The following is a 25,747-nucleotide window of genomic DNA, read 5'->3' as shown; positions in this document are numbered from 1 at the left end:
TCTCAGTTTTCCCATCTGTAAAATGGAGAGAACTCTACTTACCTCACTATTAGAAGCAGTAGAGATGACAGGGTAACGGTATACCGTATAGGCTTGGGAAACAGGTGTTTTAACTGTGGAATACTCGAGATGCAGTGGTGCTCTTTGGGGGAAAGGAATCACAGAACCCTTGGAGAACCTCATGAAAATCACGGATCTGATGTGCCTCTACATGTACTTAACTATTTGGGATATGATTTCAGAGTAGGGGTGCCAGATAAAATACAGGACGCCAAGGTGATTTTGAATTTCAGATACAATAAATCGTTTTTTAGTGTAAGTGTATCCCAAATACGGCATGGGTCATACTTACACGAAGACATTTTTCATTGTTTATCTGAAATTTGAACTTAATGGGTATTTGCTAAATCTGGACATGTTACTTCACAGACGACGTCGAGAGGTGATAAACACCATAACCCTCTGCTCAGGGAAACACGCACGCACGCAGAAGTTTGCACACATCTTGGGGAGTCCTGTTCTAATGGACTCTTACTCACCGGGAGTCTTGGTCTCATTGGGAATCAGGCATCGCACAAAGTGAGGGTGAGTGCTCCTTAAATTGGTCATCAGCTTGTTTAAATCTTCCTGGGACACAAATCAGAACAAGCACATCTACCTCAGCAAATGCCATTTCACGGGGGCAGAAAAACAACCGAACGTAGAAACTGCCAAAACACAAACCCTGAACACCGCTGACACGGTCTGGAAAGAGGAGCCTTTCTCCTTCCCACCTTTCTTGCTTCCCCCGGAGTCACCTGGAGACAGACACAGGGAGTGCATCAGATGCAGCCCTGAGCCGTCTCCCTGCCCCCCACCCATGTTATTGAGATATCATTGACATATAAATAACACTGTGTAACTTTCAGGTGTACTGACATGATGGTTTGATGCATGTGTATGTTTTGAAATAGTCACATTAAGTTTAGTTAACATCTGTGCCCATACATGGTTACAATTACTTTCCCTGTGATGAGAACTTTTAAGATCTACTCTCTTAGCAACTTTTAAATATGCAATCTGGTATTGTTAACTATAGTCACCATGCCGTATGTTACATCCCAGAGCTGATTTATCTTATAATTGGAAGTTAGTACCTTTTGACACCTTCATTCAATTTCTCCACTCCTCACCCCCACCTCTGGCAATCACAAAGCCTGACCTCTGTTTCCATGAGAGATGGGTTTTTTTAGATTCCACATATAAGTGAGATGGTACAGGATTTGTCTTTCTCTGTCTGCCTCATTTCCCTCAGCAACATGTTCTCAAGGTCTATCCACGTTGTCACAAATCCAAGATTTTCTCTCTCTTTTTTTTTTATGGCTGAATAGTACACCATGTTTTCTTTATCCATTCATCTCGATGGACACTTACATTGTTTCCAGGTCTTGGCTATCGTAAATAATGCTGCAGTGAACATGGGGGTGCAGATAATCTCTTTAGGATAGTGACTTTTCTTCCTTCAGATATGGATTGCTGGATCATATGGTAATTTTATTTTTAATTTTTTGAGGAAACTCCATACTGTTTTCCACAGTGGCTGCACCAACTTACATTCCCACCAACAGGGCACAAGGATTCTCTTTTTTTAGTGGTGGCCATGTCCTTGAAACCCTGAGATAGGACTTTCGGTTTTCTTTTGATGTAACACGGATGAAGGGTTCTTGTTTTTTTTGTTTTTTTTTTTAAGATTTATTTATTTATTTGAGAGAGAGAGAGAGAGAGAGCAGAGGGAGGGACAGAGGAGGAGAGAGAGAGAATCCCAAGGAGACTCTGCACTGAGCCCGGAGTCTGACACGGGGCTCGATCCCAGGACCCCGACATCATGACCTCTGCCAAAACCCAGAGTCTGACGCTTAACCTACCGCGCTACCCGGGTGCACCTTCTTGTTTGTTTTTTAAAATGATCTAATTATAGAATGAATGATTATTTTGCCTGTATTTTCACATTAAGAACATTACGTTTTTAAATTGATGCATTTAAGACAGTCCATAATCTTAAAACCCTATTTTGGCAATTATTTTAAAAATATAATGTGAGTAAAGGTAACAAGTGATCCTGGATTGTGCAACCATTTTGGAAAACAGTCTGGGGTTTCCTCAAGAAGTTAAATATAGAGTTACCGTATGACTCAGCAATTCCACTCCTAGGTAAATGTCTAAGAGAATTGACACCATATGCCCACGTAGAAACTTGCATACAAATGTTCATAGCAGCACGATCCACAGTAGCCAAATGTCCATCAACTCATGAGTGGATAGACAAAATGTGTGCTATCCATGCACTGGAATATTACTCATCTATAAAAAGAAGTGTGTCCCAACACAGACAAATCCTGGAAACAGTCTGCTACATGAAAGAAGCCAGATGCAAAATGATTCCATTTACCTGAAATGACCAGAATAGGCAAATTCATAGAGACAGACAGAAAGTAGATTTGTAGTTGCCAGGACCTGGCAAAGGGGTAACAGGGGTGATGAAAATGTTCTCGAATTTGATAGTGGGGATGGTTGCACACCCAGTAAATATACTCAAAACCCCTGAATTTTCTAAAGAGCAAATTGCATGGCATGTGAATTATATCTCAATTTTTAAAGTTTTCATTTATTTAAAGAACTCTCTACATCCAGTATGGGGCTCCAACTCAATGGCCCCCAAATCAAGAGTTGCATGCTCCTCCAACTGAGCCAGCCAGTCACCCCATCTCAATTTTTAAAAGCTATTTAAAAATGTGGTATTGGCTATTTTGTCCCCTGAGAGGCCCTGTTTACCTCTACAGAACTCAATCTCTTAAGGAAGAAGAATAGGTAAAAGAAAATTGGACATCAGAGACAGACAAATAAATCCAGCTCAGTCTGAAGTTCACACTCAAATACTGGTTCTTCAAGGAGCAGCTCTGGGTCATAAGTAATTATGCAGAGCTTTCCATGGGGCCGGGGCGGTGGGGCGGGGGGAGAAGAATTTCACCTGCTTCTGCACCAGCGTAGTTGGAAAAAAGGAAGGACAGCAGCTTTAGGGAAGACTTCTGGTACAGCCCGACCACGGTCTCGTTCAAGGGGTCCTTGTTCTTGTCCAGCCAGCCACCAATGTTGTAGTCCACGGTGCCGGCGTAGTGGACCAGAGTGAAGTGCGCCTCGACCTTGCCTTTGGCAGGCTTGGGCTTCTGGAAGTTGTTGGATTTCCCAAGGTGCTGCTCATAGAGCTTGTTCTTGAAGGAGGTGTCTGTGGCCTTGGGGAACATGCACTCCTCTTCCAGGATAGAGAAGATGCCCATGGGCTGAAAGTAGGATGACAGACCATGACTCAGCATTTAATAGTACGTTTCAATGACTCCATTGTCTGCAGGAGCCAAACACAACCTCTCCGGTGGTTACCGCTCTGTCGCTAAGGAGCACTGCAGGGTACACAGCGCTAGACACGGAGTATGTATGCGCTTAATGAATGCTTGTTGATCAAAAGAACATGGAAAGAAACTAACTATGTATATACATGTAGCTCACTTTTAGCAATAGGCTTACCACCCCACCCCCCAAAAAAGTAAAGTTACATACATAGACATAAAATAATATGAGTAATACTGAAACTATCATGTCTGGATTTCTCAGTAGCCACCTTAGGAAGATAAACTCATTCCAACATGACCAGTGCTCAAAACATTATGGGAATTCCTTTTTTTTAGTTAATGTCCTATGCTATTAAAAATTTTTTTTTAAGATTTTATTTATTTATTTATTTGAGAGAGAGTAAGCACAAGCAGTGGGGAGGGGCAGAGGAAGAGGGAGAAGCAGATTCCCCGCTGAGCAGGGAGCCCAATGCAGGACTCTATCCCAGGACACTGGGATCATGACCTGAGCCAAAGGGAGATGCTTCACCAACTGAGCCACCCAGGCGCCCCTCCTCTGCTATTTTTATAGTAACATTATTCTAAGAACTCTACCGCTCCATAGTCTGTCGTCCTTGGGTCTTTGGCTAAGTCAAAAAAGTATGAAATTCTACGGTTCCTCCCAGGGTCCCTTTCACATTCTTGGGGAGAACTGAGCCCTTGGATCTTAACCTCCGTGTACCTCTTTAGGTGTCTGAATTATGCAGGCTTCCCAAACACTTTTCTGTGCAAGGGAATTCACCTCTCTGAAGGTTGGAAGAGTTGGGTTAGGATTACCATTCTATCATCAGGGTAGAGTGAGAGCAAAGAGATGATGTTCCCCACCAAGGAGGAGCTGTCCCTGGGGAGCAGCGTCTATTTCTCTACCTTCTCAATGAGCTCAATGCAGGCAGCCAGGTCCATCCCGAAGTCGATGAACTCCCACCCGATGCCCTCCTTCTTGTACTCCTCCTGCTCCAGCACGAACATGTGGTGGTTGAAGAACTGTTGCAGCTTCTCGTTGGTGAAGTTGATGCACAGCTGCTCCAGGCTGTTGAACTAGGTGTTGCAAATAGCAAGGAGTTTGAGTGAGTCTGGAAAATCCAGTGGGGATTCAGCAAAGCAGACACAAAGGGGAAGGTCCTTAAAAAGGCCATTTATTCAAACAACTCACGTCAAAGATCTCAAAGCCGGCGATGTCCAAGACCCCGATGAAATACTGCCTGGGTTGCTTGGTGTCCAGCTGCTGGTTGATGCGGGTGACCATCCACAGGAACATCTTCTCGTAGACGGCCTTGACCAGAGCACCCACTGAATCGGTCACCTTGAAGAAAGATCACCCACTCAACCCTCAAATTCATGAAGAAAGATCACCCACTCAACCCTCAAAGTTGAAGCATGAAGCCGATGACATCTTCAAGGTCAAAAGCGGTTGGAGATTGGCCATTTCATATAGTCCAACCTAATATTAAATATTCCTTAGAGCACTTGCCAGCTTAGGATGTTCCCCTAACATCCTAACAGCCATGGTTGAACAGGATGTTCTAACAACCATGGTTATAACATGACTCTAGACCCTGGCCGCAAAAAACTGAACCAGAGGTGGACTTCTGATTCAAGTCAGGTTGTGCAGAATGTCTCTCCTGAGAATTTGGAACTGGGATCAGAGATACTGGTCTCAATCTCTGCGGGAGGCTGAACCATGGAGATGTGAACTTGGGAGCTACGGGGTGGACACGGGCAGGAGAGGTGGAAAGAGCTTGTCTGCCCAGTGAGGACACAGAAGAGAAGGAGAGCAACGACTGTCTCTGGAGCCCCAGGGAAGGAGCTGCCGAGGGGCTGCCCAGCTCCAGAGCGCCCTTCAGTTCCTGGTTCCAGCCCTCCTGGTGCCCAACGGCGCTCCTCGATGTGCATTCCTTGAGCTACCCCAGGGGCCTAAGAATGAAATTCCCCTTAATGCTGAAGCCAATTGCATATGCATTTCTGACACTTGCAATTGAAAGAACTTTAAGATGGTGGTTAAAATAGCAGAATAACTGAGTCAGCTGAATTCAGAGCATCTCCATTACCTGCTGGACACTCTGCCCTTTGGTGACATACTTGTTCCCAACCTTCACCCTCGGACAACACAGGCATTTCAGCATTTCTGCAGAGTTCAGACCCATCAGGTAGCCAGCTTTGTCAGCCACTGAAGGAAGAGGGAAATGATGTCACACAAAGACAGCAGTGGTTGACGTGGCCAATCAGGCCCCAGGTCCTCTGGGAAACGTTTCCTATAATCCTTTCTGGTGTTTTTATATTCTCCTATGTGCACCAGGACTGGGCTTTTCCGAAGAGGCTTCGATCTCATAGTCTAGGGGTGCAGGTTTTCTAGAACTTTTAGTTTGCCTTCTAGATGCAATCTTGAATTGAAGGTTGATCTTGACCTACTGATATTTAAATTTCTTTCTTTCTTTCTTTCTTTCTTTCTTTTCTTTCTTTCTTTCTTTCTTTCTTTCTTTCTTTCTTTCTTTCTTTCTTTCTTTCTTTCTTTTTTGAGAGAGAGAGACAGAGAGAGACAGCAGGGGAAGGGTGCAGGGAGAAGGAGAGAGAATTCTAAGCAGGCTCCACAGTCAGTGTGGAGCCCGACCTGGGGCTCAATCTCCCTACCCTGAGATCTTGACCTGAGTGGAAACCAAGAGTTGGACACTTAACTGACTGAACCATCCAGGTGCCTATAAATTTCATTAAAAAATTTTTTTATTGTTATGTTAATCACCATATATTACATCATTAGTTTTTGATGTAGGGTTCCATGATTCATTGTTTGTTCATAACACCCAGCGCTCCATGCAGAATGTGCCCTCTTTAATACCCATCACCAGGCTAACCCATCCCCCCATCCCCTCCCCTCTAGAACCCTCAGTTTGTTTTTCAGAGTCCATCATGTCTCCTGGTTCATCTCCCCCTCTGACTTACTCCCCTTCATTCTTCCTCTCCTGCTATGTTCTTCTTTTTCTTTTTTCTTAAAATATGTTGCGTTATTTGTTTCAGAAGTACAGATCTGTGATTCAACAGTCTTGCACAATTCACAGCGCTCACCGTAGCACATACCCTCCCCAATGTCTATCACCCAGCCACCCCATCCCTCCCACCCCCCACCACTCCAGTCACATTCAGTTTGTTTCCTGAGATTAAGAATTCCTCATATCAGTGAGGTCATAGGATACATGTCTTTCTCTGATTGACTTATTTCACTCAGCATAACACCCTCCAGTTCCATCCACGTCGTTGCAAATGGCAAGATCTCATTCCTTTTGATGGCTGCATAATATTCCATTGTGTATATATACCACATCTTCTTTATCCATTCATCTGTCGATGGACATCTTGGCTCTTTCCACAGTTTGGCTATGGTGGACATTGCTGCTATAAACATTGGGGTGCACGTACCTATAAATTTCATTTTTAAGAGGATACAGTTACACAGTAATATTGGAGTCTGATAATTGAACAAAATGGCATATGAGTAAAGGCGGCACTATTTGGGCAGTTAACAATATACGTAAAGCAGCTTCCTAAATTTCTGCAAGATGCTATGCTCATAGCTGAGAGAGAACTACAAAACCTTGACCCAGCCTTCAGGTGTTGGGAGAGGGTCAAAAGCAGTTGAGAATTGGCAATTTCATATAGTTCACTGGGACTTCATTTGACTTTGGGATGGACCTGGCTGCCCGCACTGAGCTCATGGAGAACGTAGAGAAATATCACTCCTCTAGGGACAGCTCCTCCTTGGTTGAGAACATTACATTATTGCTGGCTGGAGAGTTGAGCCAATAAAAATCCAGGACTGTCTTTGTGAAGTGCTTCATAAGAGGCCAAATGTATGCTTTCCTCTTTGCTCAAACTATCCCTTTCTCCTGCTCTGCCCACGTGGGAGGATGATATTCTTCTAGTCTTAAACTTGAAAGCTTGGGGTGATTACATCCTTTCTCCTCATCCCTGACCTGCCTGTGGTCAGACAGCCACCAAACCCTGCTTGCTGTCCCTTCAGAATAGCTGGCATCTCCCTCGTTTGGAATAACATAGTGGCAGAGAGCCTGGGTTCTAGACTCAGACGGCCTGACATTCAAATTTTGGTTTTGCTTCCTTATTACTCAGTTTTCTCATCTGTAAACTGGTGGTGGGAGGGGGTTGTGGCAGGACCCCATGGGCTGGGTTGTCATGAAGTGGGGGCCTGGTGTGTGGCGAGCACTCAGCAAATGTTCACTTGGACTGACATCATCATCAGAGGACCTCAGGGCTGGATTATAGCCCCACTTTCCCGTTTGTAGGATCTTTCTACTCCTGCACACTGAACACACAGCAGCTGGGGCTGGAAGGGGGCCTGAGCCCCCGCCGTGATATTTATCATATGATCCATCTTTGCTGAGGAGCCTGATACACTTTCTTTTCAAGGTCCCACGCTCTTGGTGAGCCTGACTGCTCACAGATTAATTCCCATGAACCTCCCCTGCTCTGTGGAGAGTTCATGGTTTCCGGTGCCTACCGTGTACATTCTAAACCATTTATCCCGACATTCAAGGCCTTCTTCAACTAATACCAAAATAGCCACCTTTTAATCCCCATCTCTTACAAATTCACCGCACACATCCTCTTCTGTAGCCAAAGTGGACCCCTCTGCTGTTCAGTCCCCTTGGTCATTATGCTTCCTCTGCCCAGATTGCCTTCTCCCCCACCTCCCCCCCACAACGTTTAGAATCCTACCCATCCTTCAAAGTCCATTTCAGTGCCCTCTTCCTCCATGAAGCCTTCCCTGATTACCCCAATCAGAAGTGTCTCTTGCTCTGAACAGTTTCTCTGCGGCCACTTATGTTGCACCACTGCCCCACGCCAGATTCCAAGATGGCCCCGAGGATTGGCGCCCCCTGGTGTACATTCCGTGCATAATCCCCTCCACTTGTGCGAAGGGTGGGATCAATGAAAGTTGATGGGCTATTTTATTACTCCTGTGATGAGGTCACTAATCAGTTGACTTGAAATTAATAAAAAGAGATGAATATATACACAATGGAATATTATGCAGCCATCAAAAGGAATGAGATCTTGCCATTTGCAACGACGTGGATGGAACTGGAGGGTGTTATGCTGAGTGAAATAAGTCAATCAGAGAAAGACATGTATCATATGACCTCGCTGATATGAGGAATTCTTAATCTCAGGAAACAAACTGAGGGTTGCTGGAGTGCTGGGGGGTGGGAGGGATGGGGTGGCTGTGTGATAGACAGTGGGTAGGGTATGTGCTGTGGTGAGCGCTATGAATTGTGCAAGACTGTTGACTCACAGATCTGTACTTCTGAAACAAATAATGCAACATATGTTAAGGAAAAAAAGAAGATAGCAGGAGGGGAAGAATGAAGGGGAGTAAGTCGGAGGGGGAGACGAACCATGAGAGACGATGGACTCTGAAAAACAAACTGAGGGTTCTAGAGGGGAGGGGGGTGGGGGGATGGGTTAGCCTGGTGATTGGTTTTAAAGAGTGCACGTTCTGCGTGGAGCACTGGGTGTTATGCACAAACAATGAATCATGGAACACTACATCAAAAACAAATGATGTAATGTATGGTGATTAACATAACAATAAAAAATAAAAAAGAAATAAAAAGAGATGATCCCGGGCAACCCGACCCTAATCAGGTGAGCCTTTATGGGCAGTGATAAAGTCCCATATACTTTCCTGGCCTTGCTTTCAAGGCTATTGTTCAAGACACACTTCTTCACACATTGTGGGGATGTAACAATAGAATTTTTGGAGATGAAGCAGTCTTTTCCTTACAGAGCTCATAAGACCGTGTGAGAGATGAGGCCAGTTGAGCAGGGTGCATGGTGGGTGGGTCCTGCGGCTGGTAGCCCCTCCCCCTGCCGGGGGCTCTGTTTCCAGGGCCAGGCAGAGGGGGATGGGGTGACCACCCAGATGAGAGTCATGGGGTGGGGGAGGGGGGAGATTTGTACACCAGTCCTTGGTTCAGGGTCAAGTTCAACAGATATCAGAGTGGACTTGAAGACAATGGGAGGAGGAAACCTCTTCACCTGGCCCAGGTGCTTAGGACCGTGTTCTGCATATGAATAATGACATGCACGGAGAAAAAGTGAAGTTCACGGAACTATATCCTCTCGTCAATGCCCACCTTAACATAACAGGTGAACTGCAGGGTGGACAGTGATTATTCATTCATGAGAATGATGTCTTTTGTTTTTCACGGATCCACCACTATAGGATTCCTTGACAGAGGGAGTGGACTTTCCCCAGGGCAAGCACAATGAACTTGGGACACCTCACATTCTGTTTGTGCAACTTCTGAAGAGCAGCTCTCAGGATGAACCCAGAGCTCATCCCACTGGGCCCCGTCCACACATGAACACAGGGGCAGAGTCAGATGGCAGTCTCTGCCCAGACGAGTTACCTTCGGTGCCATCGGGCTCAGCCTGCTCCTCCCGCTGCTTCTGCTTGAACTTCATGTTCCCGTAATGCATCACAGCCCCCGTGAGCTTGTAGATCCCGACTTTCTCCTCTGAGCTGAAGCCCAGGATGTCAATGGCATTCTGGGAGTTAGAGAAAGGACAGTTGTCACAGGGACTCAATTGTCCCTCCATTGTCACCCTTTCTGTCCAGCCCGTGAGACAGCATTTGCCCAAAGAAGTGGATGACGGGACGGTATGTTAAGTTAGGGGTTAAAAGCCGTTTCTTTAACATGTTTGTGTGGGAGGGTGGAGATTATGGGAAGAAAATGTGAATATTCCGTTTTCTTCCATCTAATCAGAACTGATTTGAATCCTTTACATAGATTTGGGGCTATTTTCTGGAGAAGGCCACTGGGAACCACTGTGTGATACCAGGAGAAAGAATTCTCATGGAGAGTGTCTGAGAAACAGTGTCCAACACCTCGAGAGTCTGGCATTATAACCCAGGAATTCTGATGTTCAGAATTGAGACAATATGGTGCGCCAGCCTGTTAGAACTGGAAGGGAAGGTCATCGAAGAGAATGCCATCATTTTTCAAATAAGAAAGGGGCGAACTTCTGCAGAGCCCCCTGTGCTAGGCATGGAGTGAGGCACCATCCATATGTTATTATTATTATTCTAGTTATGAACATTGGAAATACTTCCCAAAGCTAATGGTCGGAGGCCCGACAGGTGCACCGAGGATGTGTGGAAGCCGAATGTGAGCTTGATTGGGGACGGGGGGGGCAGGTAGCACGCGGCGTGGAGCGTCTGCTCCTACAGAGTGGGTTGTTTTTCCTGCTTTACTCTTTGCTGTATTTTAAAAATTTTCTTAAAGAACTGTGCAGATGGTTTTGTGGCCTGAGAAGTTCCCACAAAACCTTTAAAAAAAATCTTATACGTGCAAAACCCCACTCTAAAATGCTAGAGAACGAAACTGGAGGCCCATTTTGGAGAACTCTCTGTCCCTCCCCCGCCCTCCCCCCCCGAGCATCTCCTGGGGTGGAGTTGAGTGGGGAGGGGTACCATCTGGACTAATTTCCCTCGACATCTTGATTTCTGAGAGCTCGGGTCTGATCACTGAGCATCCCTGGGTCCCAGTTTCTGATTCGATCGCTAGCGTGCCTCTCGATTCACAAACTCAGTAATTTTGTGCTGAAAGGAAGAAGGAAGGAGAGAAAGTGCTTACATCAGTCGCTAGCAGTTCTTCGCTGTCATTAATGCTCGCCACGGTGACCTCTCCCTGGCTCATGAAGGGGAAGTCAAAGGGATTGGTTGAAATGAGGAGCAAGTCTGCGAAACACGAAGGTCCTGTTAGCATCTCACACATGCTCGAGGCACTCTGGCTATCTCTCCAATGTGACTGACTTGGAGGATGAGACCAATACCCCGAGAACTTACCAATGAGTTCTGGCTTCTTGTTTGACAAGATTTGGTAAAAAATGTGATAGCTTCTCTCACTGGATAACTGAAACGTCACTCTGGATTTTTCTAAGAGATCTAAGGGGAATAAGAAAGAATGTGGCTTCAGGTTCCTAGGAGGTGCCTTTGTGGCCAAATACCACGGTGCCCAATATGGCGTTGGGACTCACAGGTTTCAATGTCTGCTGAGGCCAGCTTTCCTGTGGCTCCAAAATGAATCCGAATGAACTTCCCCTGTCCAATGGCAGGTTGACAAACATCACAGTTATTTTATGTAGATGGTATTGTGGCTGGCTTTTGCCAGGTGCTACCAGCCATGGGTGGGAAGTGTAGGGTCAGGGAAGTGATGCTAGAAGGGAGGACTTCCCTCCTCTCTGTCTGCCTGGCACCCAGAATTCCCAAGTTGGCTTAGCCAAGACTCAGATAGTTCTACCCAAAGCATCTGACCCTGTTCTTCCAGTTTTGGGGACACCCTCAGGCTCCCTCTCCAACTTCTGCTTGGGATCACCTCACTCTAGATGGTCCCCTTGGTTTTTATCCTGCTCTCTGGTACCTGGATTCCCAAATGCTTCATGATAACTTTGATAGACCTGGTTGGACCATCTTGACAAACTTCCTTCCTTCCTTCCTTTCTCTCTTTCTCTCTTTCTCTTTTCCTTTCCTTCCTCCCGTACTCCCTCCCTTCTCTCTTTCTTTTGCCTCTGGGTGTTCTTTCTGAGATTTCTTGCTTTGGTTTTCCTTATCCCTTACTATACACAAACCTAGCTCCCAGGCTCAGGCTAGGTTCTCTGGCTCCCAAAATACACATTCAGAGTCTGAGTTCTCCCCTTTGGAGGGGAGGCAAGAGGTGAAATTTTATGAGCGACTGGTTTCTACCACATTGTGAGCAAATCTGAAAGGCAAAAATGTTGCTTTGTTCATCTACCCACAGAGTCAGCACTTCATAATCTTGTCACTGTTTTCCGAATGAAGCTTGGGGAGAGTTGGTGAAGGGTCACTGGAGGCATGAGTGAACTGTAAGTGTTGGTCTTCAGTGTGTTGCTAGCTGCTCAGTAGAAGATGATGGAAGTTTTAGTCTGCAAATGTTTGTTTGGTGGGTAGAAGGTGGACAAGCTAACCAGGGCAATCGTGACTTCTGGGTCAGGGCCAAGAGGAAAGACCCAAGTATGAAATAAATGGGAGTGGCAATGGGAGTATCTAAAGGCATTGTCTTTCATTTTAAAGCTGGTGCCAGGTTAGCACAATTACTAACTTGGTGCAAGTATGTACACCCTATCTCTGCTGTGTAACACGCACCCAGATCCCCTACAATCAAGAGTTTTTAGTTGTGCACTAGGATGGGCAATGCACAGAGGACCAAGGGAAAGAAAGAAAGGTCAGGGCTCATAGCCACAGTCTCTGATGGCTGCATCTACTTTCTCATCAGTGACCAATTTACCCTTGAGAAGAAACAATAAAACACAAGCTTGAGATTATCCAGCTCCTGAGATGTGTGGAGTCCTGATATTCTCTTGTAACTATAGGCATAAGCGAGGGCTTCGCCTCATGGTAGTTGCTCATTTCGTGGTATAGTGAGATCAGGTAGAGGGCTGGATGTTTGTTTATTTGCCCATGGGGAAGTAAAGACCTCTTTGGATGAGCGAATCTTAAGCAAAACATCGAAGGATGGAACATATCCTTCAGTATCTACAACATCAACGTATTCCCAAGTTTTGAGCTCTCCTGACTTCCCCAGGTTTTTCCTTTTCCCATTGCCTTCTGACTTGGAGGAGTTCAAACCTGCTCACTTAATTCAAACTAAGGTTTCCATGGCTAATAAGCCAATGGAGATTGCTCAATGGACTTCGGAATTTTAAAATGCTTCCCTCTAGCGAGAGCAAGTGTAGCATAAAGAATTTGATCTCTACTTGTGGAATTTGAATCACCATGACTTCGGGATGCTCTGACTGAGGTGATGAGCTTAGTTAGGAATGGACAGATGACTACCCTCCCCACTGTTGACAATGAGCCAATGGTGTATCCGATTATCCCAGCAGGGCTCAATTGATCTGAATCACTTGAGGGTAGAATAAGGCGGGCTATATTCTAGTTTATGTGGGATTATTATTATTATTTTTTATATCTAGCATTTGAGGAGAGGGTTTGGTTCTTGGTGGGGGGAGGAGAGTAGTTAAAATTGGACTGGATCTTACAAATCTTGAGGAGTTGTCATTCCTCACGGTCTTGGCGTTTCCAAAGGCCTCAAGCAGGGGGTTGGCCTGGATGATTTGATCTTCCAGAGTCCCCTAATAATAAATAAGGAAAAGCAAAGGGAGGACTTTGGAGGGTCCTCTGAAGGAGCCCATGGTGACTCGAAAGTGTGGATGCTCTGGGCAGGGTCCAGGGAGAGAAGCTGACCAGCCCAGCGTGGTGGGTAGTGCAGATGGGTGAAGGTACCCATGGGCCCATCTCTATCACCCGAGGAGGCTTCAAGGTCCCATCTTGGAGAGGGTCTCATTAGTACAGCATCGACATGAGTCTGGCCATACCATATTCAAAGTCACCCAAGGAATCATACAATAGAAATAGTGGTTCTCAAAAAAAAAAAAAAAAAAAAAGAAAAGAAAAAAAGAAATAGTGGCTCTCAAAAAAATTTTTAAGTCACATAAAATATGTCATGAGAATTTTTGCTTAGAAGTCTGCTTATAGGGGCACCTGGGTGGTTCAGTCGGTGAAGCGTCTGCTTTCAGTTCAGGTCATGATCCCAGGGTCCTGAGATCGAGCCCCGCATCGGGCTTCCTGCTCAGTGGGGAGTCTGCTTCTCCCTCTCCCTCTGCTCCTGACTCATGCTTGCCCTCTCTCTCTAGCGCGCTCTCTCTCTCAAATAAATAAATAAAATCTAAAAAAAAGAAAAAAGAAGTCTGCTTATAGAAAGCAGAATTTTTACTCTCCCCCCCCTCACCCCCCAAAGCATCCTTTCTCCAGCCGAGCACGCAGGGAGCTGCTCACCGTACCTGGGCTTGTTGAGGATGGAGCCGGTGCTACCTCTGGCGTCCATCAGGTGGCACCACCCGAGCCTTGCCGCACAAGCACCAGTGGGACCAGACCCCGCCCGGTGCATCTCTGCTGAGCACCGAGCCCTGCACCCACTCGGTGCTCACCCCGTCTTTAAGCTGTCCTTACTCCAGCAAACCTCTAGATGCAGGGAGCTCCTCACCTGCATCTTGCCTGGCTGCGGCTCCTTCTTTTTGTCCCCAGTAACCGCAATTGTCGCAAAGTACTGGATGACACGCTTGGTGTTCACCGTCTTCCCCGCCCCGGATTCTCCGCTGTCGATTTAAAAGCAAGTAAGATAGAGGAGTGGGAGGGACGGCTTTGGCTTCGAAGTCATCGTGGAGCAAACTCAGGTTACTCACGTGAGGAGGATGGACTGATTGTTTCGATCTAGAAAGGCAGAGGGGAGAAAACAAAATAAAGGAACAGCAAACACATGGAATATAAAAATAGGGCAGCTCCAGGGGTGATTGGAGTGATGGCTTTGCTGTGAACTAGCAGTGTGAGGACTTGGGCGTGGCTAATCTTCCTGGAGACGATTAGTGTAGATTTTCCACATGGCAAGTGAACAGTCAATCCCACAGGGAAAGTGATTCTTGTTCCTAGATCTTCAACTGCTGACCAGCAATTTCTCATCTCCTTTTTTAACGAAGAGAGCGAGTCTCAGACTCGGGGCTTGTGGGAAGGTGCAGCTTCTAATTAGAATCCATGGAGATTGATGGGTTGTCCTTGGGTTTTTCCTTTACCTTTACTCTGTGCTTGTGGAAGGTGATCATGGTTTTCCACTTACAATCATTTATGAGTTGAGTTGTGGCCCCCTCTACCCTAATTCATCTGTTGAGGTTCTTACCCCCAGGACCTCAGAATATGACCTTATTTGGAAACTGGGTCATTGTAGATGTTATTAGTGAAGATGAAGTCACATTGGGGGTGCCTGGGTGGCTCAGTCGGTGAAGTGTCTGCCTTTGGCTCAGGTCATGATCCCAGGGTCCTGGGATCGAGTGCCACATCGGGCTCCCTGCTCAGTGGGGAGCCTGCTTCTTCTTCCCCCCACTCCCGCTTGGGCTTTCTCTTTCTCTCTCTCTCTCTCTCTCTCAAAAATAAATAAATAAAATCTTAAGAAAAAAAAAGATGAAGTCATACTGGAGTGGCCCTAATCCAATATGATTGGCGTCCTTATCAAAAGGAGAGATTTGGAGACAGACGTACACAGGGAGAATGCCGCCTACAGGTGATTGTGTAAGCAGGGAGGCGCTTCTACCAAGGAACCCCCAAGAGGGCCACCAAACCACCAAGAAACTGTGAGAGAGGCAGGGAATGGATTCTGCCTCTCAGCCCTGGGGAGGAGAGGACCCCGCTGACACCCCAACCTCGGACTTTCCACCTCCAGACTTGGAGACAATAATTTCTGCTGTGTAAGCCACCCATCTTGTGGTACTCTGGTACAGCAGCCCTAGGAAACTCCTACAAATAGTGCTATTGATCTTCCCTTGAAAACCGATGCACCTTTGGTCAATTTGAAGACAAATATTAAGTGTGCAGGGATGGCTAGGCTTGAGTGTGAGAGAAGAAGACCTGAGGTTTGGGCAACTGAAGGTTTAGTAGATGACTCCAAGTGTCTTCAGATCTCACAGGCTTGCTTCTGCCTCTTGAGTCTGCACCAGACCAAGTCAGGTGAAAGTGGGACAGACAAAAGTGACTCGAAACATAGTGACACGGCAGTATTACCACGTGTCTATGTCCTGTGCCATTCTGGGAATTTAGGGAAGAGAAAGAGGAACCCGAGTCTGGGAAAGAAGACTGTGCAGGACATTGCTATGCCCGGTTCTCCAATTTTGCACCCTAGTGGCTATTAATCTAATCTCTCTTCTTCTAAGCATGCTCATGTTGGTGTGTGTGTGGGGGGGTTCTTTGGAGGTGGGGGCAGGGCATCTCCCTGGATTCCACGTTCCCCCAAACAAGCAGGTGCACAGCAGGGCTCCAATCGTGAGCACTGGCCTCTGCACCTTCCTGCAAATGGGAGATATGCACCTCTGGCTCTTCATCATGAAATCATCAGAGTCTCTGAAGGTCACCTTGACCATCGCCCCATTCAGATGATCAAGTCCTTCTGAAAGGCTTGAATAATTAGCTAAGAACCTGTCCAGTTAAATGGCTTGCATAATTAACTAAAAACTATTTTTAAAAAATAGGGATTGAAGAAATTGCTCACCCGCCAGCATGAACTGATAGGCGTTGTCGGAGATGGAGAAGATGTGGGGTGGGGCCTCCTGGCGCTTCTTGCCTCGGTAGGCGGCCATCACCTCGGGGTTGTACACTGGCAACCACTTGTAGGGGTTCACGGTGATGCAGAAGAGGCCCGAGTAGGTCTGAGAAAACCAGAAAATGTGACATGAGGATCTTGTCTTTACTCAGAGAGATAGACGGGATTGGGAGATGCTGAAGAGCGCTCACGTAGATCATCCAGGCTGCGTAACGCTCTTTGAGGTTGTACAGCACAGCGGGCTCATGCAGGTGGGTCATCATGGCCATGTCCTCGATCTTGTCAAATTTGGGAGGGTTCATGGGGAACACCTGGTCACTGTTGAGAGTGAGTGTCTAGGGATTGAGAAGAAAAGCACATGATGGAGAAGGAGAGCCAATTCTGTGAACCCTGCTCTACTTGGTGTGGTGGAAGTAGTGAGAGATGGCAGGTAAATCACCCCATTAGCATGAATCGCTTCTTGGGTCATTCAAAGAGATGATCCACAAATAACTGTCCTTGATTAACCCAATTCTGGTCAAACTGCATAGCCAGTTCCGGTCTCATGCCCCCCCCTTAAGTGTGCCATCGTGTGTGCCAAGGATGAGTTAACAGTGTGCACAGCAACAGAGCCCTTCAGCCCTCAGGGTTCAGGTCGGACTCAGGATGACCCAGGTCCCACGGCAGTTTGCCTCTGTTTATTCCCATTTGCTTTGAGTGCTTCAATGAAACAAAGGTTGGAAGATTGGAAAGGAATGCTCCAATGTATTCTGTGCATTTCCACCTCAATACTTCTGCTCACATGGGTTCCTTTGTCTGGACTATCTTCATTGAAATTATGTGCAGAAACCCTCAAAGTTCAACTCAAGGCACATCTCTTCTGTGACCCGTTTCCTGTCTTCCTGTCTTTTCAAGGCTTCCATAATTCCTTGCAGCTCTGCTCTAATAGTTAAAACATTTGAACTTGCAGCATGGCCCATGGCTGAACAATATTTCTGAGACTATTACATCATTTCCCTCCTCTGGGTTTGCCCCCTCCTGACTCCCCCACTCAAGCATACAGCTAGTTCTGCACTCCATTACTCAGGAGAGGTAGAAAATAGGGCAGAAAAGAGAAAGAGCCTATAAAGCTTTCTGGCTTCTGTTTTCCCAAAGCCTAAGCCCTTAGAAAAGCTTTGAGGGTTTTAGTGAAAAAACAAAAGGAAGGGGATTTGTTGGTACATGTCAAATCTCTTGAGGAAAGGAGACTCTTTTGCCCCACTGCCCTACATTAGAGACACCCAAAGTAGCACAGGGGAGATGGAAAAGTCTGTGCATCCTGAAGCTTCAAAGACTGGGACTTGTTTCTTAGCTGATAGTTCAGGGTGGGGTGGGGTGGTGGTGGTGAGGTCCTCAGTGTGGTACGGTGTAAGGTCCTGAAAATGAGGCACAACCATAGGAGCAGACCCGAAGAATGACTGAAGAAAATTTATTTCCCTCCCAGTGAAAAGAGGCTGAAATGAGAGGTTAAGTTCAACAAACAAACAAACAAACAAACAAGAAATAAAAGAAAGATCTGCTTCGTATGCCTGAGTTTGTGAACTGAGAGTCATACCTGCCAGGCACATCTTGATTCCTACACTAGATGGTAAACTGTGGGAAAGCAGGTGCTGAGATTTGCTTCCATTTGCAAAAGGACAGATGCTAGACGTGGTAGGTGTCCAGTAAATATTGGATTGAACGATGCACTGTAATTCTCGACATTAAGCTAGGCATCGCCTCCAGTGTTTCCTCTGGAAGTCACTCCACAGCCCAGGGAGGGATATTTGCCAGGCCCACCCAGCAGTGATCAGCACCAATCTCTCCCTTAAATGGTCCAACCTCTGCCACCCTCAACTTCCCCTTTTTACAAAGCAAACGTTACAACAAAAACTCTCAAAGCCCAAATTCTGGAAAAGTGAAAGAAGCAGGAGTGAAGGTGTTTGCAATAGGAGCTTTCACCTGTTACTTCACTATGGAAGAGGTAAGTGTACGTTATGTTCTACCTTCAGATTCCTATGGACCAGCATACGATTTCTAATATCCCACTCCAAAGGCAAGTGATGGAGGACATCTGAGATCAACACTTACCCGGTCATCCAGGGTCTTGACTGTGACTTTGTCATTTTCCCTGCTCTGGATTATACCTTTCACGTACATTTCCTTATCATCCACTGCAAAGCAGGCTTTCTTAGAATCAAATGGGCGATTTTGTGCCTCTATTCTCTCCTTCTCTGGCTTCCGCAGGTAGGGAGCTGCTTCTCCAAAAATGGCCATTTCTGCATCAGAGCTCATGGCTGCAGGGGGTGCTGGGAAGACCAGGGAGACAGTTGAGTCTGGAGTTTGCAGGGACTCCTGAATGGGAAGGGCCCCACCCTGTTATTTCCATGCAGACAGGGGGCCAGATCAAAAGCTCCTGGTATTAATTTAGGTCCTGGGGAATCCAGAACCAGGTCTAGGGACTTAGATTGGGCAAGTGGGAGTGAGCTAAAGGAGAGACCGTACTCTAGGAAAAACATTTGAGGGGTTGTTTTCATCCGTGAGTGCTGATTTGGGGGGATATCTGTTAGTTCAGTCCCACAAATGGAAGGAAGTCTGAACCAATTAGAGTGAGCCCAATGAAGGGGGATTTGAGAAGCACTTCCTTAAGTACACATCATGTTTGAGCCCCATGATCTCAGCGTCATTCCCAAATCTTAAGGGCTTCTGAAAAGAATTATTGGAATGTTGATAATTCCTAGTAGAAATCTCAGACGGCCCAGTGAATAGTAATGACATGAACGTAAAGTCTTGCCATGCTTGCTTAGTACATTCTAGGTAGCAAGCTGATGGGGGGCATTATGGCCAAATGCAGTGAATCCAGACATTAATGTGCAACCAGAGTTACCTGGAGGGCTTGTTAAAACACAGACGGTCAAGCCCCCAACCCTGGAGTTTTGATTCTAGGTCTGGGATGGGGCCTGAGAATTTGCATTTCCAGCAAGTTCCCAGGGGATGCTGATGCTGCTGGTCTGGGGACCACATCTGAGAAAGGCAGGTCTAAAGCCTTCCTACAAGTGTGGTCCTAGAATCTGTTATATCGTACCACCCAGGAGTGTGTTAGAAATGCAGAATCTCTGACCCACCCCAGATTACAGAATCAGAAGCTGCATTTTTTAATGAGATTTCCAGGGGATTACATAGCAGACTGAGAAGTATCAGGTCTAAGTGCAGTGGTCTCCAAACTTCAGTTGTGTATAGCAATGTCAGAGTGTGACAAGCAGTGCTTAATTAGATTAATATCTGCCTTATAATTCACCGGCTGGTGCATGCGCGCGTGCGCGCGCACGTGTGTGTGTGTGTGTGTGTGTGTGTGTGCCTTTCTGCCTCTGCTTCTCCCTCTCTCCTGTTCCCTCCCTCCCATCCTTTCTATAACTCCTTCCCCAAACCATCCCCCTTTCCTTGGGCCCCTCTCTGTTTTTCCCCCGCTTAGAAGCCAGAAAATCTGGCTTTAAAGTCCCAGCGCTGAACTCAGTCGAGCCACTTAGCTTCTCTGGGCTGCTGTGTATTTCCACTTAAAAACGAAGTAGCAAGCCGAGCTCATTTCTAAGTCCCCTGCAGGTGGTGAAGTTCTCAGATTCCTTTTCTGCATATGCATCTGGTTGTCCAGCTCCCTCTGGATTCTGACCCTTGGACTCCTCCACTCCTTTTCCCCACGTCGCTTCCCTTCCCTATTCTTCCCCTTTCCCTTCCCACTCATTCTCCTGTAACTGATTATAGAGTGAAGTCACACACACTTATCCCCATAGCTCTCTTCAGAAAAGTTCATATTTTTTTAATGAGGATTTTTACGTTTCCTATTAGAAGTAGGAGAATTGAACATCTTATGGTTCTCTCTTGGAAGCCAGCCTCCCCCAGCTCCCCCGTTATGAAATCGCTCTTCATTTGGTAACTTGTTTTATTATTCCTTCCTGCGCTGCTGCGGGGTTTTATTCCTACAGAAAGAAAAGCATCTGCTTCCCTCTGGACCTTATTCGGCTAAGTTACATCGTAGTTTTACTTTGGCCACTGGCTCTACTGAACCATGGTGGTTAGATTTTCACAGAAGGAGGCTGGAAGTCAGTAGCGCTCCCAGAAAGAGGGCCCCTGGCCTGTGGGCATTGTGCTGGTTCAGACTTTTATCTGTTCCTGGCTAGTGGATCAAAACAAATTCGTGCAGGGGCGCCTGGGTGGCTCAGTTGCTTAAGTGTCTGCGTTTGGCTCAGATCATGATCCTGCGGTCCTGGGATGGAGCCCCGTGTCCAGCTCCCTGCTCAGCGGGGAGCCTGCTCCTCCCTCCCAATTGTGCTCTCTCTCTCTCAAATAAATAAATAAAATCTTAAAACAAAGAATTCATACACACAGCTTTCCCCTTCCCTAACGGTGGTCCCCAGGGTTGTGACTTAAGTGGGCTTTACAATAGCAGTGGTTCTCCAATTTTGTGTTCTCAGAATCCCTTCACACTCTCAAAAATAATTGAGAACCCAGCAAGCTTTGGCTTATGTTGGTCATATCTACTGATATTTATCATATTAGAAATTACACTGCATGTTAACATAAATAACCTTTTTATTAAGATGACTATATTTTCCAAAATGAAAATAAATTAGTGGGAAGAGTAGCATTGTTTCTCATTTTTATGACTTTCTTTCTTCTTTATTTTTTAAAAAGATTTTATTTATTTATTTGAGAGAGAGAGAGAGAACATGAGCGGGGGGGGTGGGGTGGGAGCAGGGAGAAGCAGGCTCTCCGCTGAGCAGGGAGCCCAATGCGGGGTTCGATCCCAGGACCCTGGGATCATGACCCGAGCTGAAGGCAGACGCTTAACCGACTGAGCCACCCAGGCACCCCTTTAGAACTTTCTTTAATGTCTACTGAATAAAAGACTGGATTTTCATTTCTGCTTCTGTATTCAGTCTGTTGCCATAAGGCTTTTTGTTTTTGTTTTTGTTCTTTTTCGTTAAAGTAAATACAGACAATCTGCCCTTATGCAGTTATGTAATTGGGAAAAGGAAAGAGTTTTTTCATTGTCTTTTCTTTTTCTTTTAAAAGATTTTATTTATTTATTTGACAGAGAGAGAGGGAGACACAGCGAGAGAGGGAACACAAGCAGAGAGAGTGGGAGAGGGAGAAGCAGGCTTCCCGCTGAGCAGGGAGCCTGATGCAGGGCTTGGTCCCAGGACCTCAGGATCATGGCCTGAGCCGAAGGCAGACGCTTAACGACTGAGCCGCCCAGGCGCCCCTGTCTTTTCTTTTTCTTTGTAAACATTTATATATATATATATATATGTATGTATGTATTTATGTAATCTCTGTACCCAACATGGGGCTCGAACTCATGACCCTGAGATCAAGAGTTGTACGTTCCACCGACTGAGCCAGCCAGGTGTGCCCCTTTGTTGTCTTTTCAAATAATTTTGAATAATCCTCTTAGATATACCAGAATTTGACAAGTGGTCATTTTTTAAAGGCTAGTTGCAATGTGGAATAAAATCTGAAACTGTATCGATGAATATTTTGTACTCTGTTACATTATAATCCATTGGTCTGTATTTCAACTTTGAATGGATCTCTCCCCAAGTATGAATATCCTACATTAGTCATTTGGAAAATATTGGTTCATGGAGTTATACAGAACTTCTGAATGTTGACGCATTTCGTCATAGAATATAAAATAATCACAATCATTAATATCTCTACTGATTTCATTAGAAAATTCCTTAAGTATTAGGAAGTGGTCAAGTTAGTGGTAGCAGATAAACGTTTTCCAAAATTCTAATTCTTGCTTGAAAGCTCAAAATATCATTAGTAACAAATGCTGTCAGTTGTTTTCCTTGAAATGATAAGCACACTAGAAGTTCTTTCAAGTAATAATGGCGCTGCATGAATAAAGTGGCTAGTTCATATTGCAACTCAGACCAACCATACATGTGCATTTCCTCGAGACAACCATCAAACTCTGGTATGCAGCTGGAGTGCCTTATGCAGACTTCCCATTTCAGAGAGTATTATTAATACATGTATGCAAGAATTGAATTATACCAAAATTAATAATTTTTGCTGCTGGAAATTTTAAGTAATTTTTAAGTAAAAATTTTTAAATAAAATAAAGCTTTTTTCCCCCCAGGGTTAGCGTATAACAATGACAATGACTATTAGTCCAGTTTGGTGCCATGCCTTGATTTGTAATAAAGCATCAGAAGTTTTATCTGCCTTTGCTTTGCATCATTAGGTTAACACAGGGAAAAAGGCAAATGTGTCTAGGTATTATTGTGAAAATTGTTTTGATCTCATGTTTCTCCAGCAAAGTTCTTAGGGGTTTCCAAAGATCCATGGGTCACTCTTGAGAATGGTTGCACTATGAGGGGATCTTGTCAGGTTGCAGGTTTGTGACCCATACATGATTCAGCATGACAGCATTAAGCATGGTACCCCAAATGTTGGAAAATGATCCACATCCAAATCATCTGCAACAGAATCTCTGTGGCTGGGACTGGAGAATCTGAATTTTTCCCAAGGGCCTCAAAACCAGTGATGTTTGGGAATCACTAGCTTAAATCATTATCTTGCTTCCCCAAACCATGGCATGGTCCCGTTGGTCATACACAAAATGACTTTAGGCAAATATTTCTTAATTTTAATAATGATGTGCTTATTAAATCTATTATTTTATCAAAATCAAATTGTCATCAATCATAAGAGAAATTGTTTTGAGTTTCAGAAATAAAGAAAAAAATGTGTCTTATGACAGTACTCCTTTCATTGATTGTAAGATGCTCTTCAAGCTCAGAGATAATATTTTGTGAAAAATGAGAAGAAAATTAAAATTGATCAAGTAGGGTAATATGTGTTATCTCTGTTTATGCTGGTGATATAAGGCAGTGTTTCTCACAATTTAGTGTGCATACGAATCCAACTGGGCATCTTGCTGAAATGTGTGTTCTGATTCAGCAGGTCTGGGGTGGGGTTGAAATTCTGAATACCTAACAAATATCTCAGCTCATGGTCCACATTTTCATAGCAAGCATACAGGGTGGGGTGACTTTAAAAAACAAATCTAAGGGGCGCCTGGGTGGCTCAGTTGGTTGGGTGACTGCCTTCGGTTCAGGTCATGATCCTGGAGTCCCGGGATCGAGTCCCACATCGGGCTCCCTGCTTAGCGGGGAGTCTGCTTCTCCCTCTGACGCTCCCCTCTCTTGTGCTCTCTCTCTCTCTCGAATAAATAAATAAAGTCTTAAAAAAAAAAACCAAACAAATCTAAGGAGGGGCGCCTGGGTGGCTCAGTCCGTTGAGCATTTGACTCTTTTTTTTTTTAATTTTTTTATTGTTATGTTAATCACCATATATTACATAATTTGTTTTGGTGTACTGTTCCATGATTCATTGTTTGTTCATAACACCCAGTGCTCCATGCAGAACGTGCCCTCCTCAATACCCATCACCAGGTTAACCCATCCCCCCACCCTCCTCCCCAGAGCATTTGACTCTTGATCTCAGCTCAGGTCTTGATCTCAGGGTCCTAAGTTCAAGCCCTGCATTGGGCTCCACGCTGGGTGGGGAGCCTACTTAAAAAAGAAAAAAACACAAAAACAAATCTAAGGGAAAGAATGAATCAATGTAAATGAAAATATTAGGTGAATTAACAGTACTGGTATTAAATGGATATCACAAAATGTGTGATGGTAGCATAAGACTAAAGCCTAAAGTTGGGGGGAAACTATAATAACTCTTGGTCAAACTCAGTTTTTAGGCATCTCCGAGAAATAAGACTTTCGTATGGGTTTCAAGTCTCGACCAGTTTGGAGGTGCAGATTTTTCTCCTTTTGGCCACTACTCTAACCAGGACTCAGAACTCAGTATCTCCTAATTTTACTACCTAGATGAGGCACGATTCGTGTCAGCAATATTTCCGCAAAGGTGTTATCCTGCCTACTTGAACACCTTCAGGGACAGACAGCTCTTTTCCTTTTGGGCAGTTTTCACAGGCTGAAGATTCTTCTTGCATTAGAGCAAAATCTGTCTTCCTGTAACCTCAGGACAATCAATCCTCATTCCGGCTCTCGCTAACAGCAGAAGGAGTTCAAACCATCTTTCCACAGGACGACCCTGCACCCATGTGATGTCTGCTCTGTGTTCTCCTTCACTTTATCTTCTCCATGTTACAGAGCCCCAGCTCTATCTTCATCTGCTTCTTCCGTGATGTGCTTCTGAATCTCCTTTACTGTCATGGTGACCCCACTCCTGTTAATCTCCCAAAGCGTGACATCCAAACCACATGCCACCTTCAGCAGCCTGTGCCCTCATCTCTCTTGACCCAGGTGCTGACTCACTGCTCACCATCAAGCAAAGCCCCTCGGTCCTCTGCCTGCGTGCGGTTGCTAACTCAAATCTTTTCGCCATATTTATGCACCTGTGCTCTGGGACCCAATGATAAAACCATTCATTCTTGGCTGATAAGCTTTGCCTTGTTAGGTCTGATCCAGCTCTCTAGGTGTGACTCATGGTGCCCCTGGGCTGTACCCTCCCAAAGTCCCCTAATTAGCTCCTTCTCTATTCCAAAAGGTCGACCTGCTTATATCCCTGCATAGCTGTGTCCCTTCAACCACCAACTCTGTTCCTGTCTTTAGGTGTCTTCTCATTGAGACAGCCATCCCAGCCCACCTAACTCCATTTGCCACCTTCTGAATGCTCCCCCTTCCTCTGTTTACTGTCAGGGCACCAGACGCTGCTCTTGACTTTCATCCCTCTCCTGGGAATTTCTCAGCCACTGTATCTTGTCCGCAATCGTGGGGTCATAACTCAATCATACTTTGCTTTCCTTGGTCCTAATTCATCTAGAATGGTCTCTAATAAAACACAGATTTTGCAGGGGAATGGCAAGGAAAGGGTTTTTCATTACCACCCTGAGTGTAGGTTTGAATTGATTGCTCTTTATTCTCTCAGCATTATTTGTGAGTGAAGACACAGCTGGGTGGATTTAGGGGCACAGACTCTGCTCAAGGAATAGCAAAGTTAGCCTGTGCGCGAAAACTGAATCACGGCAGTATAAACGTTATGTTCTGGGCCAACGAACTATAGTGACCTGGAGCTTGCATGTCAAAAATCTGCACTGTATTTTATGCCTATTAGTAT

At 45.5% G+C, this 25,747-nt stretch overlaps 1 protein-coding gene across 1 annotated transcript in view; it reads right to left on the bottom strand.

Moving 5' to 3' along the window:
• The window catches only part of LOC114225285 (myosin-13), a 48,398-nt gene extending 29,506 nt beyond the window's left edge, over positions 1 to 18,892 (bottom strand). Inside the window, exons 1-16 of the mRNA XM_088027043.1 lie at positions 18,689 to 18,892; positions 16,792 to 16,935; positions 16,550 to 16,706; positions 14,700 to 14,727; positions 14,501 to 14,612; positions 13,497 to 13,589; positions 11,475 to 11,538; positions 11,284 to 11,382; positions 11,072 to 11,175; positions 9,845 to 9,983; positions 5,471 to 5,589; positions 4,576 to 4,725; positions 4,290 to 4,460; positions 3,008 to 3,317; positions 724 to 797; positions 540 to 627 (exon numbers count right to left, since the gene is read on the bottom strand). Coding sequence (XP_087883169.1) covers positions 540 to 627; positions 724 to 797; positions 3,008 to 3,317; positions 4,290 to 4,460; positions 4,576 to 4,725; positions 5,471 to 5,589; positions 9,845 to 9,983; positions 11,072 to 11,175; positions 11,284 to 11,382; positions 11,475 to 11,538; positions 13,497 to 13,589; positions 14,501 to 14,612; positions 14,700 to 14,727; positions 16,550 to 16,706; positions 16,792 to 16,935; positions 18,689 to 18,892 — 2,056 coding nt within the window. The remainder of the gene's footprint in view (positions 1 to 539; positions 628 to 723; positions 798 to 3,007; positions 3,318 to 4,289; positions 4,461 to 4,575; positions 4,726 to 5,470; positions 5,590 to 9,844; positions 9,984 to 11,071; positions 11,176 to 11,283; positions 11,383 to 11,474; positions 11,539 to 13,496; positions 13,590 to 14,500; positions 14,613 to 14,699; positions 14,728 to 16,549; positions 16,707 to 16,791; positions 16,936 to 18,688) is intronic.
• Positions 18,893 to 25,747: the final 6,855 nt, after the last annotated feature.

Source organism: Eumetopias jubatus, unplaced genomic scaffold, assembly GCF_037043125.1.
Source record: "Eumetopias jubatus isolate StellerSeaLion01/CBP00866 unplaced genomic scaffold, mEumJub1_p1.0 scaffold_10, whole genome shotgun sequence".
Taxonomy (NCBI): Eukaryota; Metazoa; Chordata; class Mammalia; order Carnivora; family Otariidae; genus Eumetopias; species Eumetopias jubatus.
Note: the sequence above shows the minus strand (reverse complement) of the source record. Positions and strands in the feature narration are given on the sequence as shown.